This window comes from Neltuma alba, unplaced genomic scaffold, assembly GCF_004799145.2.
Source record: "Neltuma alba isolate B1F8T4 unplaced genomic scaffold, ASM479914v2 tig00002405_pilon, whole genome shotgun sequence".
NCBI classification, from domain to species: domain Eukaryota; kingdom Viridiplantae; phylum Streptophyta; class Magnoliopsida; order Fabales; family Fabaceae; genus Neltuma; species Neltuma alba.
Window position 1 is genome coordinate 21,692 of NW_021632851.1, and position 14,164 is coordinate 35,855.

The 14,164-nt window shown below is 34.8% G+C and overlaps 1 protein-coding gene across 2 annotated transcripts; it reads right to left on the reverse strand.

The window, feature by feature from the left end:
- Positions 1 to 5,308: 5,308 nt before the first annotated feature.
- Positions 5,309 to 10,668, reverse strand: LOC114725609 (protein S-acyltransferase 8-like). Of its 2 annotated transcripts, none has more exons than XM_028912139.1 (5): positions 10,235 to 10,668; positions 8,456 to 8,641; positions 7,176 to 7,481; positions 6,820 to 7,053; positions 5,309 to 6,234 (listed from the first exon to the last, which is right to left on the reverse strand). In XM_028912139.1, exons 1-5 carry the CDS (start codon positions 10,271 to 10,273, stop codon positions 5,725 to 5,727), a joined length of 1,275 nt encoding a protein of 424 aa, XP_028767972.1. In that variant the 5' UTR covers positions 10,274 to 10,668; the 3' UTR covers positions 5,309 to 5,724. The 2 variants fall into 2 exon arrangements, with proteins under 2 accessions (XP_028767972.1, XP_028767980.1); XM_028912147.1 differs by having other exon boundaries at positions 10,286 to 10,667.
- Positions 10,669 to 14,164: the final 3,496 nt, after the last annotated feature.

The following is a 14,164-nucleotide window of genomic DNA, read 5'->3' on the forward strand; positions in this document are numbered from 1 at the left end:
GATGAGAAAAGTTGCTGAATCTGCATGCAGCTGATGGAATTAAATTTGATTCTTGTTTGCGGTCCAATGAATGGTATATTAAGAAGATGATATAAAGAGGAGGGAACAATTAAAGGATGAGGGAGGATAAAGAGAAAAGAGATAAAGGCAAAGCGGCAATTAGTTTATAATTCAGGAGTAGTTTATTCTTAGTACAAGATAGATCTGCAGTCCTCATTGCTCCAATGAAATTTGAAAAGTTCAAAAGATGGTTTGAATGTTTAAGATTTAAAATTTTTAATTTAAAATTTTTTAATATTAAATTTATTTTTTTAGAACTATCTGTTCAAATATTATCTCTGTATCACTTAAAATAAAAATCTTATTTAAAATGTAAAAACCAATTAAATTGGGAGGATATTTGAGTAGAAACCAAACCATGGTTTTAAAAATACTTTTACGGTATACGGAGTAAATATTTAGAGGAATTTGTCTCGTTTTACAGAAAAGTACATTTTCATTGTTGCCAAACACCTCGTGAATTTGAACTATTATCATTTAAAATCAATTTGAATAGTCCAAATTAAGAGGGTATTTGGGTAGAAACAAAACTATAATTTTAAAAATACTTTTATGATATACGATAAATATATGAAGGAATTTATCTCGATTTGTAGAAAAGTATTTCTGAGATTACCCAAATACCTTCTAAAAGAAGCACTCTATACTTTTTCTGATGTGTTCACATAGACCTAATGCTAACAATTTAAGTTCATATTATTATTATTTCTTTTGGATGAGAGATAGATCAAAAATAGAATATATAGTTATACTTACCTTCACACATGATATCTTGTGGTTCCTTTGGTAATCCGATAGAAATAAAACATTCATATGATTTCAAGTTCTCTCATCAGACATCCAAACCCAAAAATAAAAAAAAAGGACAGAAGTGTGCCGACATCTCCCTTTGTTTCACTTTCTAGTCACTTGTTAAAATTCTGTGGAATTATGGTGTGGATGGCTCAACTTTCAACTTAACGTCCATGACCATCATTTAATTTGTCTCCCACAAGTCTCTAATTATGGCGTATTAATTTTTTTAAAAAAATCTTTCTTTGTGAGAAAAATAAAAAAAAATACTTATGATTTGTAAGGAATATGAAGATGTGACCCCATATATATACATTGACACACGAATTAAAAGATCAAGTCAAGATGCACAGAGTCTCCTTAATTAACTGATAATTATCAATTCCTCTGTTCCTATTAGCAGTCACACTCTCTGTCCCACCCAAATTTCAGAGCATGCCAACCATTGAATCAGGTGTTTGAAATTTTTCTTTTGTTTTGTTTTTCAAAACGAAATAGTTGGGACCATAAAAACGTGCTTCGTCTGTGTTAGTGAATTATGATTTGGACCGTTGGCTGCTGAATACATTAACTTGTAGCATTCCTTCCTTATCATATTTTTGTCGTGGGAGTCATATTTGGAATATACTATCTCCTGCTCAATTATAAGAGCTAGTTAACTAATTTGAGGAGATTAAAAAAATAAGTTATGTTAGTTATTTGTAATAAATATGTATTGTCTTTCTTAAAAGATCCTTGCTAATCAAGTTTATTGGCTAAAACTACTATTGTTAGAAGGACTATCTTGAAAAAAAATGCATGAATAAGAGAGACAAAATGAATTGGGGTCTTATAATTAGAACCAAAATAAAAGTTAAACGAGGTCTTATATTAAGGACAGGAGGTAGTATTATGTATTCACTTTGTTCAATTAAAAATAGTCAATTTTTTACAATACGACTTCATATTCTTGCCTTTTAATCGGATAAATTTCCTATTAAAAATTTTATTGGTAACAAAAACATGATAAATTTTTATGCACAAAAAATAGCAGTACTCTGCATATTTTGTAGGTATGGAATATTAATATTCTGATTTAATCTTTTTTCACTAATAAAATTTTTAATGAGGAGCTTTTCTCCCATTCATGAATTTCTGATGTTCTTCACAGTGTTTTACCGATGAGGCCCAGAGACATTTGGGCCCGCCTCTGATATGGGCCCACTCATATATGGTGAGGCTTTGGGCTTTTTATTCTCATTCTGTATTTGCTCGGACGGTTCAAATCCTCCAAAAAACAGTTGCAATTTATTTCTCATGAATTGATAAATAAAACCCACGGGAGTTAGGTTTAGCAGAATGTATTAGTCCCTCACAATATAACGAACCAATGTTCGAATTCTTACTGGGAGAGATGCTCACATTTAATGTCCGACAATCCTTCGAATAGGATTGTCTTCAAATACCTATACTTTAGTAAAAAAAAAAAACAACGAGAAAATTTTTTACTAGTCAGAAAAATGACACAACGTTCTAAAAATATTGAAGTTAAATTTGAAGAAAAGTTTGAGTGGCAGAAGGCATTGGTCAAATTGAAGTTAAATATTAGTCTAACGTTGCGTCAAATTTATATCAAACCTTTTTTTTTCAAAAAAAAAAATCCTCAAAATAGGAATTACCAAATATGAAAACAGAGGTTTTGTTGACCTTGACATTTCTATTTTTGGAGTTGAGAAAATTAGTTTAGAGGCCCTACCGAATCGGTAGCCGTTAATCTCATTGCCCTCGGAACTTAAACTAACAATTCATCCACCAAAAGTGTTCATCTTCAAACCGATAAAACATCAAATCAAACACAACAATTATAGCAAACATGGGACGATGCTTATAAAAACCTCCTGAAACATCATTACCTGGTTACGTATACATCACCATTTCTGAATTAATTAAGAACAACAGATCGAAATGGCTCGTCGTTCAGCTTGGTGTTTGATCCTCATGCTTTTGTGTTTATCCCTCCTCCTCCACCCTGCTCTTGCAAAAGGCAAAGGAAAGAAACATAAGAAAAAGCAAAACAAAGACCAAACCATCACCCTAACGCCACCGCCACCATCAGCCAGTGAGCTATCACCGCCCACACCCTCCGACGAAGGCCACAAAAAGGGCCACCACAAGGGCAAGAAGAAGAAGCAGGATTCTGATGAGTATAGTGTTGACATGCCATCGCTATCCCCGGCCGTGAAAGACCTGGTTACCAAGTCTCTTGGCTTGTCACCGCCCCCAAGCACGGCTCCATCACCGTCTGAATCAACAGTCACTCCTGCACCGGCCGTTTCACCAGCACCGCATGTCTCCGGCTCAATCGCCTTGATCGTGAAATCGAGCAAAGGTACGAAGTCCTTCACAGACCATATCTGCGATCTAGCCGCAAACCCCAAACAGTGCGAGAAGATCCTCGAGGGCAAGGACAAGAAGTACATAGAGTCGTTGCCGGCGGGCACCACGTCAACGCTGTCCATAGAGCTGTCGGCGGCGGTCGCATCGAAGGCGGTGCTTTACATGTCGGACAAGATGACGTCCGATAGCATCGATCCATCGTCGACGACATGCGTAGAGAATTACCAAGACGCCATTGTTGGTTTCACGGGTGCTTATGCAAATTTCACAGCTGATCCTACGACGGCTAAGCAGAGCCTTAACGATGCTGATGTTAAGATTGGATTGTGTGAAACCAGTTTGGCATCAGGAGAGCCCAAGGGTTTTCTTCCTGTCATGGATGACACCAACAAGCTCTTGAGATCTTTGATTCAGCTGGTCTTACAAGAGTTTCCTCATTAGCCTCAAGATCTCATACATTTATATATATACAGAGATCTGATCATGCATATATTTGTGATTCGATGTGGTTTTATCAATCCTGGAATTTATATGACTAGTTTCTAACAATTCAATTCAAAACTCATTCTATATATATTGAGAGATGGATCAGAAGATGTTTTCTTTTTGTTGTATTCTCTTCATGTAATTAATTGTTGTATAAAGAACGATGTGATTATATTCTTACAGAAAGGAAACATTTTCTTCTAACACGCTGATGTATTATTGTTCAGTTCTTTTTTGTTATTTTTCTATGTTTAATATCGCAAAATAATTTAGGGGGTTGCAGAAATGGATATCGTCGGCATCCCAGAAGAAACGATATGATGGAGAATACTTAATTCTTAGTCATGGTGGTAAACCAATAAGCAAATATGGAATATATTCCCACCATTGTTTTATCTCACTGTTAAAGTTTTAATGTATTAAGAAATACATTAGTGTTTCAAATATATATGTACCCCTAATTCTTTTATGTATTCTCCCATGTCATTATCATCTCTTACTCAATTAAGTTGATGATGATAGTTGGAAAAATTATCATTAATGTTGTCTTAGATTTTTTTTTTTTAAATGGCATTACATTTTTTTTCCGAAACTGACGATTAGCAAGTCATATCATTCACAAATAATAATAGTACGACCTTTTTTTCAAAAAAAAAAAAAAACTCGTAGTCTAATTACATAATCATATTCCTTTACTACACAAATTTCTATGTGGTTTCTAAGTCCTTTAGAGAGCCCAAAGTTAATCGTATATGTGTCCCTGGCATACTTTTCTATTTCTCCCCCTTTTTTTCTTTTAATTTCTGGGTACGCATGTAGATGTAGATTTTGTTAGTTTGGGTTCAAAACCAAAAGGTATTTGAATTAGTTTTTTAAAAATCCTAATAGTCTCTATCACTGAAAATACTCTTCCGATTTTTAATATAAAACTTAATTAATTAATTTAAATAAATTAAAAATATTAATTAAATTAGTTAATATGATATATTTTTTAAAACACTCTAAGAATATGTTTGGTATGAGGGATTTGGAGGGGAGAGGAGAGAAGGGGAGGGGGAAGAATTTTAATAATTTCCCCTTGTTTGCCAACACACAAATTTTTGGAAGGGAGGGAAAATTTTACCTCCCCTCCAAAATTGGGAGGATTTGAAAGGAAATGACAATATTTTATCATATTGTGACCATTATGCCTATATTTTGTCATGCGATAACTATTATGCCTATATTTTAAATAAAATAAGGGTAAAATTGTTAATGTCAAAATATTTTTTCCTCCCTTCTATTCATGAATCAAACAAGGTAATATTAAAACCTTTTCCTTCTTTTTTTATAAATCCAAACAACATAATATTAAAATCCTTCCACTCTCCTCCCCTTCCATTTCTTCCATTAAAATCCCTCCCCTTCTCTTCCTCACATTGAACCAAACAGACCCTAAACATCTTTCTTAATTCTTTTCCTTCCTCTCTTACTTGATTTTTCTTATTGTTAAAAAAATTAATAAATATATAAAATAGATTTTAAATATAAAACAAACATCTATTAAACAGGGGAGGAGTACCACTTCATTCACCCCAAAAAAAAAAAAGAGAGAGAAAAGAAAAGACCACTTCATATCAACAGCTTGGATGAAAGCATTTTTTTACTTGGTAACCAAGTTTGTACATAGAGCCTAAAACCCAATAAGCAGGGAAATTTTTAGCATTTTTCACAACTGGTTATTTACACAAAGAATATAGCCAGCAGCGTAGATGCCGGCCACATATCGAACCGTAGAGGAAAAAACTATCAGGCAAATAAAAACACGCATTTCTATGCTTTCCAACAAAGCCAGAGGATTGCCACAAGGTGGTCCACTCAGATTTTGCACCCAGACCTTTCCATCAATTCAAATTCCATTTGCTCCATAAACTCCGATCATCAGGTCTCCTCTTCCTCTCACAATATTCCAGGTAAAACCCACATCATTCATATTGATGGCATGCTAACATCAGAAAATCAAACCACAGGTCATTGGCGCACCTCATTAGAAGCAACATAGCTTCTGCTTTCAGTGACACTTGAACTGGCAAGGACCTCTGGTGAAATTTCCCAGCTCCCACTTCTCCTTCCCCAACTTGAGTGCCTAGCATCAGACCGAATTGTCTGAGCTCGGTGATCTGACTGCAAAGTTGAGTCAGCCTCCGAAGTGTTAAGTGGAGGTCCATTGCTCCCTCTACTCTGGATGTCCTCCTCGATTTCTTCAATATCCCGACGCTGTGATATCTTCAATAGATCTTCACCAATATCTAGATCATCTTCAACCTTAGGACGTGGCTCTCCAACCACGTCTTCAGGTTCAGGTTCCCTGGTACTGACTTGAGGCGGTGGCCTCTGAACCTCCTCTTGTACAGTGGCCCGGAAATTGTTTCTGGAGGGCTTAACTTTAGTGCAAAATACTTCCAGAAAGTTATTTAAACAACCACGATTATAAACATTAACCCTGTTGTCAGCTCTGTACCGGAAGTTTTCATAGGTAGTCTGCAAAAAACGGGTAATAATCTTGGTGATCAGAATCTTCTTGTGACAACTCATGGATCAATTTCCAGAAAGCAAACCATACAATCATATGCGATATGGATTGGGAATATGATGCATCCTACCAAGCATTCACTAACACCCCACTCAAAAGATACGCTGGGAACATGATGACAACATCTCTCTCTCTCTCTCTTCCCCCCTCCATATATGTGTGTGTGTGTGCGCGCACATGACAGTTTCAAAATTACAACAGAGGTGGAAGGTGTATGCAGATAATCATCTTCCATCACTAAGTAGACAGCCTAATTTTGGGCTGCCATCTTCATATGAAATAGTTAAAACATATGAGATTTTAATGTGGATATGTTATTTAAATCAATTAACTATTATGGGCTATGCCATGATTTTGTCCGTTTTCCAACCACCCTGCATCGCTGGTGGAATTAGGAATTTACTATCATGAAGCTACTTCCGAATCCCAACCAAAGATTTAAATATTAACCTTGAGGTACCCTAAGGTACCCTAAACGGTAATTAATTAAAAAAGATAAGAAAGCTAGAAATGTAAGAAGAAATGGATTTGACCTGATTTGTGCCGATAAGGTATAGGTGAAAACCAGTTAGTCCACCAACAAACCACAGAGCGATGAAACAATAAATCATTATTATCACTGATGCGGGGGATTCTTTCATTGCCATCCAAACTGTGCCATCACCATGATCCATAAGAACCTTAATGTAGAAAGCTGAGATGGAAAATACATATATGCATAGGATAGTTGCTGAAGATACGAACAGAAAGAAGTAACGGTAGTTCCTCTGCACACAGGAAAAGACAAATAAAGTACTATAAGATGCAACAACAATAGTCCAGAACATCAGCAGAAAGGAAAACAAAGATCATAAAAAATAGTAATTCTTATGATAGTCAGTTATTGTACCAATCCAATGCATTGACCAACCCACGGGCAATGGTGATCAAAACGCTCAACACAATTGTTGCAAATGGAGCAATGTGAGCAGCGTGGAGGACGATACAGCATACAAGTTTCACAGTATTTCACCCTTACAGGAAGGCCATTGACCATTACTTCTTTGGTTCGAGGGAACTGAAGGCTTGGTGTCTGTCGTCCCCCTACATCAGCAGAAACTGAAGAATCATAACGAAACTCTTCCTCTGGTGGATTTGAATTCCTTGGAATAATGCCCGGATCACGTGATGAAGTAAGAAAGAGAATACCCAGAACCTATAAACATAGACTATAGGGATTATGTTGCGTCAAACCCTAGGAGACCAGACAAAGATTAGGTAAAAAATGAAAAATCAATCATGATATGAAACTTTCACAAGAAGCATAATTCAAACACAGAAAAATATAATCAAGGCAACTTCCTACATTATTTTGATAAAATTTAAAAAAGATTGACAAAAAAGGAAAGAAAAGAAAGAAATAGGCAGCAGCAACAGGTGCATTGGCATTAATTCATAACAGGCCCCGATGATTGGTGGACACTGGGCAAGAGTATAGCTCAAAGATGCATTCTGTATTGCCTCTCAAAGGAAACAGTTCAGCTTTCCACCATATAATATCTTTAGGGCTCAAGTGTGGCTGCATAATGGAACATTATGAGGGCATCAGCCCTTCCCACTCTGGATGAAGCTTGCTGAGCTTCGCACTAGCTCTCTCAGCCATGATTTCTTTTTGTCTTTTCTCTCTTGTTTATTTGAATATCTGTTCAAATTCTTTCCACTTTTAGGGATCCTTCATCTTTATATTTTCATAGTATTTGGGATCAACTCCTTTATGGTTATAAGAAATTAGTTTGCTTTATAGAGTCATCTACTTGTACATGCTAGCTATAGAGGGTAAAAAATTCAATCATACAGAAGTTCAGGAGAAAACAAAATATCACTCATCAATGACAAGCTCGATCCCTGGCACAAGCTGTCAGCTTAAAAGGTTCAAGAATGAGGGAGGAATGGCAGTATAGCGAGATGAGTGGAAAACTAACAGAGGAACCTTGATAATATAATTAAAATTAAGCTTCTTTTTTTTTCTGAAAAAAAAGAAGAAATAAGAGCTGTCTTGAAAACATGGTAAACTGAAGCGTTTGAACCATGAGCATATAACAAAACAGGATCCACGCGTGCATATGGCAAGGACCAACTCATCAAATGCAGAATAGAAAAGAATGAGGGGAAAAGGTTCACAAAACTTACCCAAATAGTAAAGAGAATTGCCATAACTAGAATAGCATATCCTGCATCATACGATGAAAATTCATGCCGAAGATGCCTCACTACAAATACACAAAAGATGATGACTGGAACGGTAATCAGCAACAACGTGACAAGAAGGGATCGAGCATCAGGCCCAAATATCAACCTCCCTCCACAAATGAACTTCTGCATATGATTAGGAGAAGAGTTAACACTTAGACAGAGCACGTTAATTAGCAAGAGACAAAAGAAGGCATGAAAATACTAAAGGCAATACAGAAGAGATCATGTTCACATCCTATAAAAATCCATGGATAATAAACTACTAGCTCCTGAACGTGCAATAAATTATCAAAATATGCTAACATCATTTGAAGAGGAAGTATCAGAAGTTACAGAGAAAGTCTCCCAAAAGCTAAAAAATAAATTATATTTGTCATTTGAAGACAATATATTGGTCAAACTTAAATACCCCATTCCACCACAAGCCTCGAGAGTAAAGTTACATATCATAGCATGAACACCTCCATGGCCCTTGATCCTACTCCCATGTTAAGTTAAACTATTCCAACCAATAACAAAAGGTTAGGGGGAAAAACATCATATCTCAATCACTCATCAATCTATTTGTAAACTATATAGTTAATCTGTCAGAACTCGAAAGGGTGGTTTGACCAAGGGAGCACAAAATTATTTGCCATAATTGTATTCTAAACAAAGAGTTAGATAGCATATCCATCACATGATTCCTCTGTCTCTTCACTTTTTAAATCCACAAGAGAAAAGCCATTTTTCTAGTTGTCCAAACTCCAAATATGTTAGCAGAACATCCGCGTGAAATTTATAAAATATTTACATGAGGACCATAACCTAAACATACACTTATTTGCAGCCTAAACACCTAAAAGTGTATAAAGTAGTTTCAAGATAAACATGAAAAGATGCTGGCTGTGATTATATTCCAAACTACCAGATAAGGATTTCTTCTTTAAGAAACAAAACATCATCTAGAGCAGATAAAGCATGACAATTACTCAAACCCTCTGCAACGTTACCTTGTTCAGTTTCATTACCTTTCTGATAAACTCAAATATGTTTTTAAAAGAAAAAACTCAGTAACTATGTCAGGTAAATGGAAGGAAAAAAACACCAGATTAGTCAAGTTCAATATCTTAAATACTTATTTGTCCAAAATACAAGGCAGCCTGCCAAGGTGAGGCTAACAATTGCATCTAATTAAGTACTGCTTCTGAATCTCCAGTACCTTTTCTCAGCAAAAAGGTGAAACAACGTAAATAAGTAGAAAACTGACAGAAACCAAGGTCAATACTAAATCCAATGGCCTCATTAAATGCTATGTCCAACCAACTCCTCTAGCCAAAGCATCATTAAAGTTTCGTCTGACAGGAAGTAAGGCAGAACATAGAGCCCCAAAACCCGCCGCACAAAAACAAACACAATGGATGGGCAGAGGAAGGGAACTGCTAATTCAAAGTAGTAAAACTCACAAAACGCATGACCTCACAGGAGCTCAACATATCCAGTGTATGATGCCGAAATCATCGTCCGAGTTAAAACTTTCCGTCTTCCATTTTTAAGCAACCAAAAGGACCATAAACTCAAACCACACTTAAGCTCTTAGAATCATTCCAAAACACCCAATCTATAAGGAACCACAAGGTTGCCCATCAACAAATAAAGAGCATCCCCAAGAGGCAAGTAAAGCATCAAAAGTCTAATTTGCAAAAAAGAGGAAGAAGCAGGTGAATTAAACATTACATTACTCCCTTTCCAGACTTGGTAAACACGCTTTGCCATGAAGAATCTTACGCAATATTCACACTATGCAGGGAAAGAGCCAAAGACCCGATACATGCAACGAGTGTTTATCTCATCTGGCATTCGCGCATTCAGAAAACAGCCCCTCAATAGAACCCCAAGAGAATCAGAGTCCAACTGGTGAGGGACTATCCTCGCTGAAGCGATTGAAGGGCGAAATCCGAACGCTACGATGAGAGAAGAAAAACCAAATGAAGGGGCTTGGGAGAAACGTGAGGGGAAAACCTCAGAAGGAAGAGAGAGAAAGGTGTGATCTCAACGATGGTGGTTTTTGATTTTGAGTTTGGAATTTGCGAGCATGCTTTTTATTTGCTAAAGAATATTCAGGAGGAAATCTCCCCTGCGCCGATATATAGCGCCAACGAATACTATTGCAGAAGACGAAGAAGAAGAACCCTTCCATCTCACGTCACTGTCACCCCCCAATCCATCCTCAAGTGAATCCTCCTGCAAAAAAAATTCATGACGGCAAAATTACCTTTTTGCCATTCCATTTGTGCTCGAAATCTCTCCTTCCACGTCGGCATCTCGGTGGGGTCAACTCTTAAGTGGCACGATCCTAACGGTTCTGATGGAGATAGTGCGTTCTCTATCACCAGGCTCGAGTTTCTTCAATGAAATTGTTATTATGTGTTTTCCTTTCCTCTTATTCAAAAGAGGGGAATCCAATAATAATAGTGCTCCATCTTAATAGTGGCGGAGCTGAAAAAACCCAAAAATAAATAAATAAATAAATAAAAGGGAGGGAAAATAATAAAAAGGCGGACCAGAAAGGCCAAAAGCGAAATGCCAGCCTGGATTTTCTGGCCTTCGGTTTGAGCTTAACGTTACCCTCTGGATTTTAAAATGTTGGTTTCTCTTTTTCCGCGTAATAATAATACTCTTTTTATCTTTAATATAAGACTTAATTATTAAGTTAGTTTCGGTCCTAAATATAAGATTCATTTTTTATATTTATCAATTTTCTCTAAATTACCTCTATGGATACTCCTTCAACTATAATTAACTAATAAGTAGAAGGGGGAAAGGGGTATTAAAAAAAATCATTATGGTGTTTTAGGAAAAATATGTCATATTACTTATAATTAACTAGTTTACTTAACTTTTTTAATCTAATCAAATTAGTTAAATGAGTTTTATATTAATAATCAAAAGAATACTACTATAATAGTGCCTGCCAAGACTAGCTAAAAGTGTTTCCATAAGAGAGTTTATTTTTGCCAATATCACCCCGTGGCATATAATATAAACACCTCTCATTGGCAAATTCAATTTCGTTTATAAATTTTTATTATTATTACTAATCCTTTTAATTAAAAAAAAAGTTTTCTTTCACTTATTTTTAGTGACTTTTGCACTTTATGACAGAGAGGATTTCTGGTTAGTAAAAAAACAAAAGATTAAGGTGCAAATTTGTTTCAAAATTTTTTTCTCGAAACTCCTGGATATCCAACTTTTTTTTAATACAAATTCATTTTTGAAAATTTAAAATCATAATAATTTCACTCCATAACGTCCAGCTTTAGTTTTTTAACTATAAAAAATAAAATTATTATGATTTTAAATTTTAATATAAATTTCCACTCAAAAAATCTCCTGAATACCCAAATTATCAAAACAGGTTTGTACACTAATCTAAAAATTTAAAAAAAAAAAAAAGTTCTTAAAGTTGAGGAAGTACCAACACAGCCCCGAACCAAAGACGCTCTTTTGAGGAGAGAGGAAGGGTGAAAATAGAGGTGGTAATGCGGGTTGGCGGTGCGGATACGGGCCAGCTCGCAGCGGTGCGGGCCCAAAGCGGTGCGGGTTGAAGTAGCCTGCACCTTGGCGGGCTGGCATTTTGCCAGCCCGAGCCCGCCTAAATATTCTTTTTTTTAAAAAAAAATATTATTATCAATATAGGTTGAATTTAATTTGAAATGTTAAAATTAGGCTTCGAATCTTGAATTTGAGTAGTGAGTTATAATAAAATAAAGTGAGGATTAATTTATAATTTAAGAATATATTTAGAAACTAATATATTTTTTTTATAAATAATTAATTTAACTAGTTTTTTTATTCAAAGTAATTTAGTTTTCTTATCCAAATTAATTAAGTAGATATTTTATGTATAAATGTATAAGTATCACATGTTTATTTAATTTTATAAAGGCTTTTATAGTGACACAACAAATAAATGAAAAATAAAATATGGATGATGATCTTCGTATAACTACACACAGAATCACAAATATATAAAGTGTTTAATTACTTATGTAATGATATGAAAGAAGCAATGTTTAATTGTTCATGTGGAATTTAAGAGTCAAAATATTTTAATTATATTATAAATTATATGAAGAAAAAAACGGGCCAGCTTACCAACCCGCGGGCTAGCCCGCGGCGGAGCGGGCTCAAAACGGTACGGGCTGGAATAGCCCGCACCTTGACGGGCTAGCATATTGCCAACGCGAGCCCTCCTTTTTTGGCGGGCTGGGCCCGCGTATTACCGGCTCTAGGTGAAAAGATGATCTCTGGTGGATGTTTGCCCTTGGCATTGTCTCGATGTGAAATTAATAGCAGTATGACAGGCTTGGAGAAAAAGGAACAAGTACGTACCACGTTCCTGGTTGAAGGTTTCACCTTAGGCCTCCAAAATTAAACCGAGATTTGCGATTACGTGGAAATGATAATAATCATACATAATTTTCATCGGTCAAAAAAAAAAATCATACATAATTTTTACGCAGTCTAATGCCTTTTCCGGACTGCCTTTGGATTGTATAGGATATTTATTTGGACTAAGTATTAGAACATTGGGATGGAATTTTAAAACCATTTTTATAAATTAATGTTTTGATCCTTCAACTATTAATCTAATTATGTCTCGGTCTTTTAACTATAATTTGAACTCGATGCAACTCAATTTTTTTACTTTTATTTCACTTATAACTCACTTCTTCCTCTTTTGACCTTGAATAAAGTTGATCGTTTTCTTGATGTTATGTCAGATCCATAAACTAATGTTTTTAGGGAAAAAAAAAAGAAATAAAGTATCTTCCAGGATCTCTTACCTAGGCAGAATGAATTAAAAAAACACATTTTTATAAGAAGTGAATCTTGAACTACGTTAAGTAATATAATTTACTGAAATTTAAAATTTAATCAAATATTTTAATCTGTTATGAAAAAATTTCTAGCTAAAATATAAAAAGAATCAAATAAGTAATGCATATTAACTTTTTTCCTTATATTGTGTACTATTATCTTTGATATCTCCTAAAAAGATTTGTTTTCAAAAGAATTACAATGAAGTCCTAAAGAAAGAGAATAGTTATAAAATAAGTTTCAGAAGTTATTATTTTTTATTTTAAAACTTGTCTTTACAGATTACTTAAATTGTTATTAGAATATTGGAAAAATTGTAAAAAAAGACCTTGGAATTGTAAAAACGCAGATAGGGACCCTTGACAACTTCACTTTGGGTTTTGACAATTTCAGGACATATTATTCTTGTCAAAACCTAAAGTGAAGTTGTTAAGGGTCCCTATCTGCGTTTTTGCAATTCCAAGGTCTTTTTTTGCAATTTTCCCTAGAATATTTTAGTAATTATTTCTCTTTATTAGGACTTGATTGTAACTCTTTTCTTGTTTTATGTGTAGAATCTCATTCACTTTATTTCCCTAAATTATGTTTCCTTGAAACTCTATTAACTACATATATTAATATGATTTTTCTATACAAATGATTAAAAAGAGTATTTTAAGAAAATAATATATATTTTCTTAAAAAACTAATTTTTTAATCATTATAAATTAGTTATCTTGCTAATTGGAGGATATCTAACTATTATGGATAGATTGAAAAAAATAAATAAATTATTTAATCCAA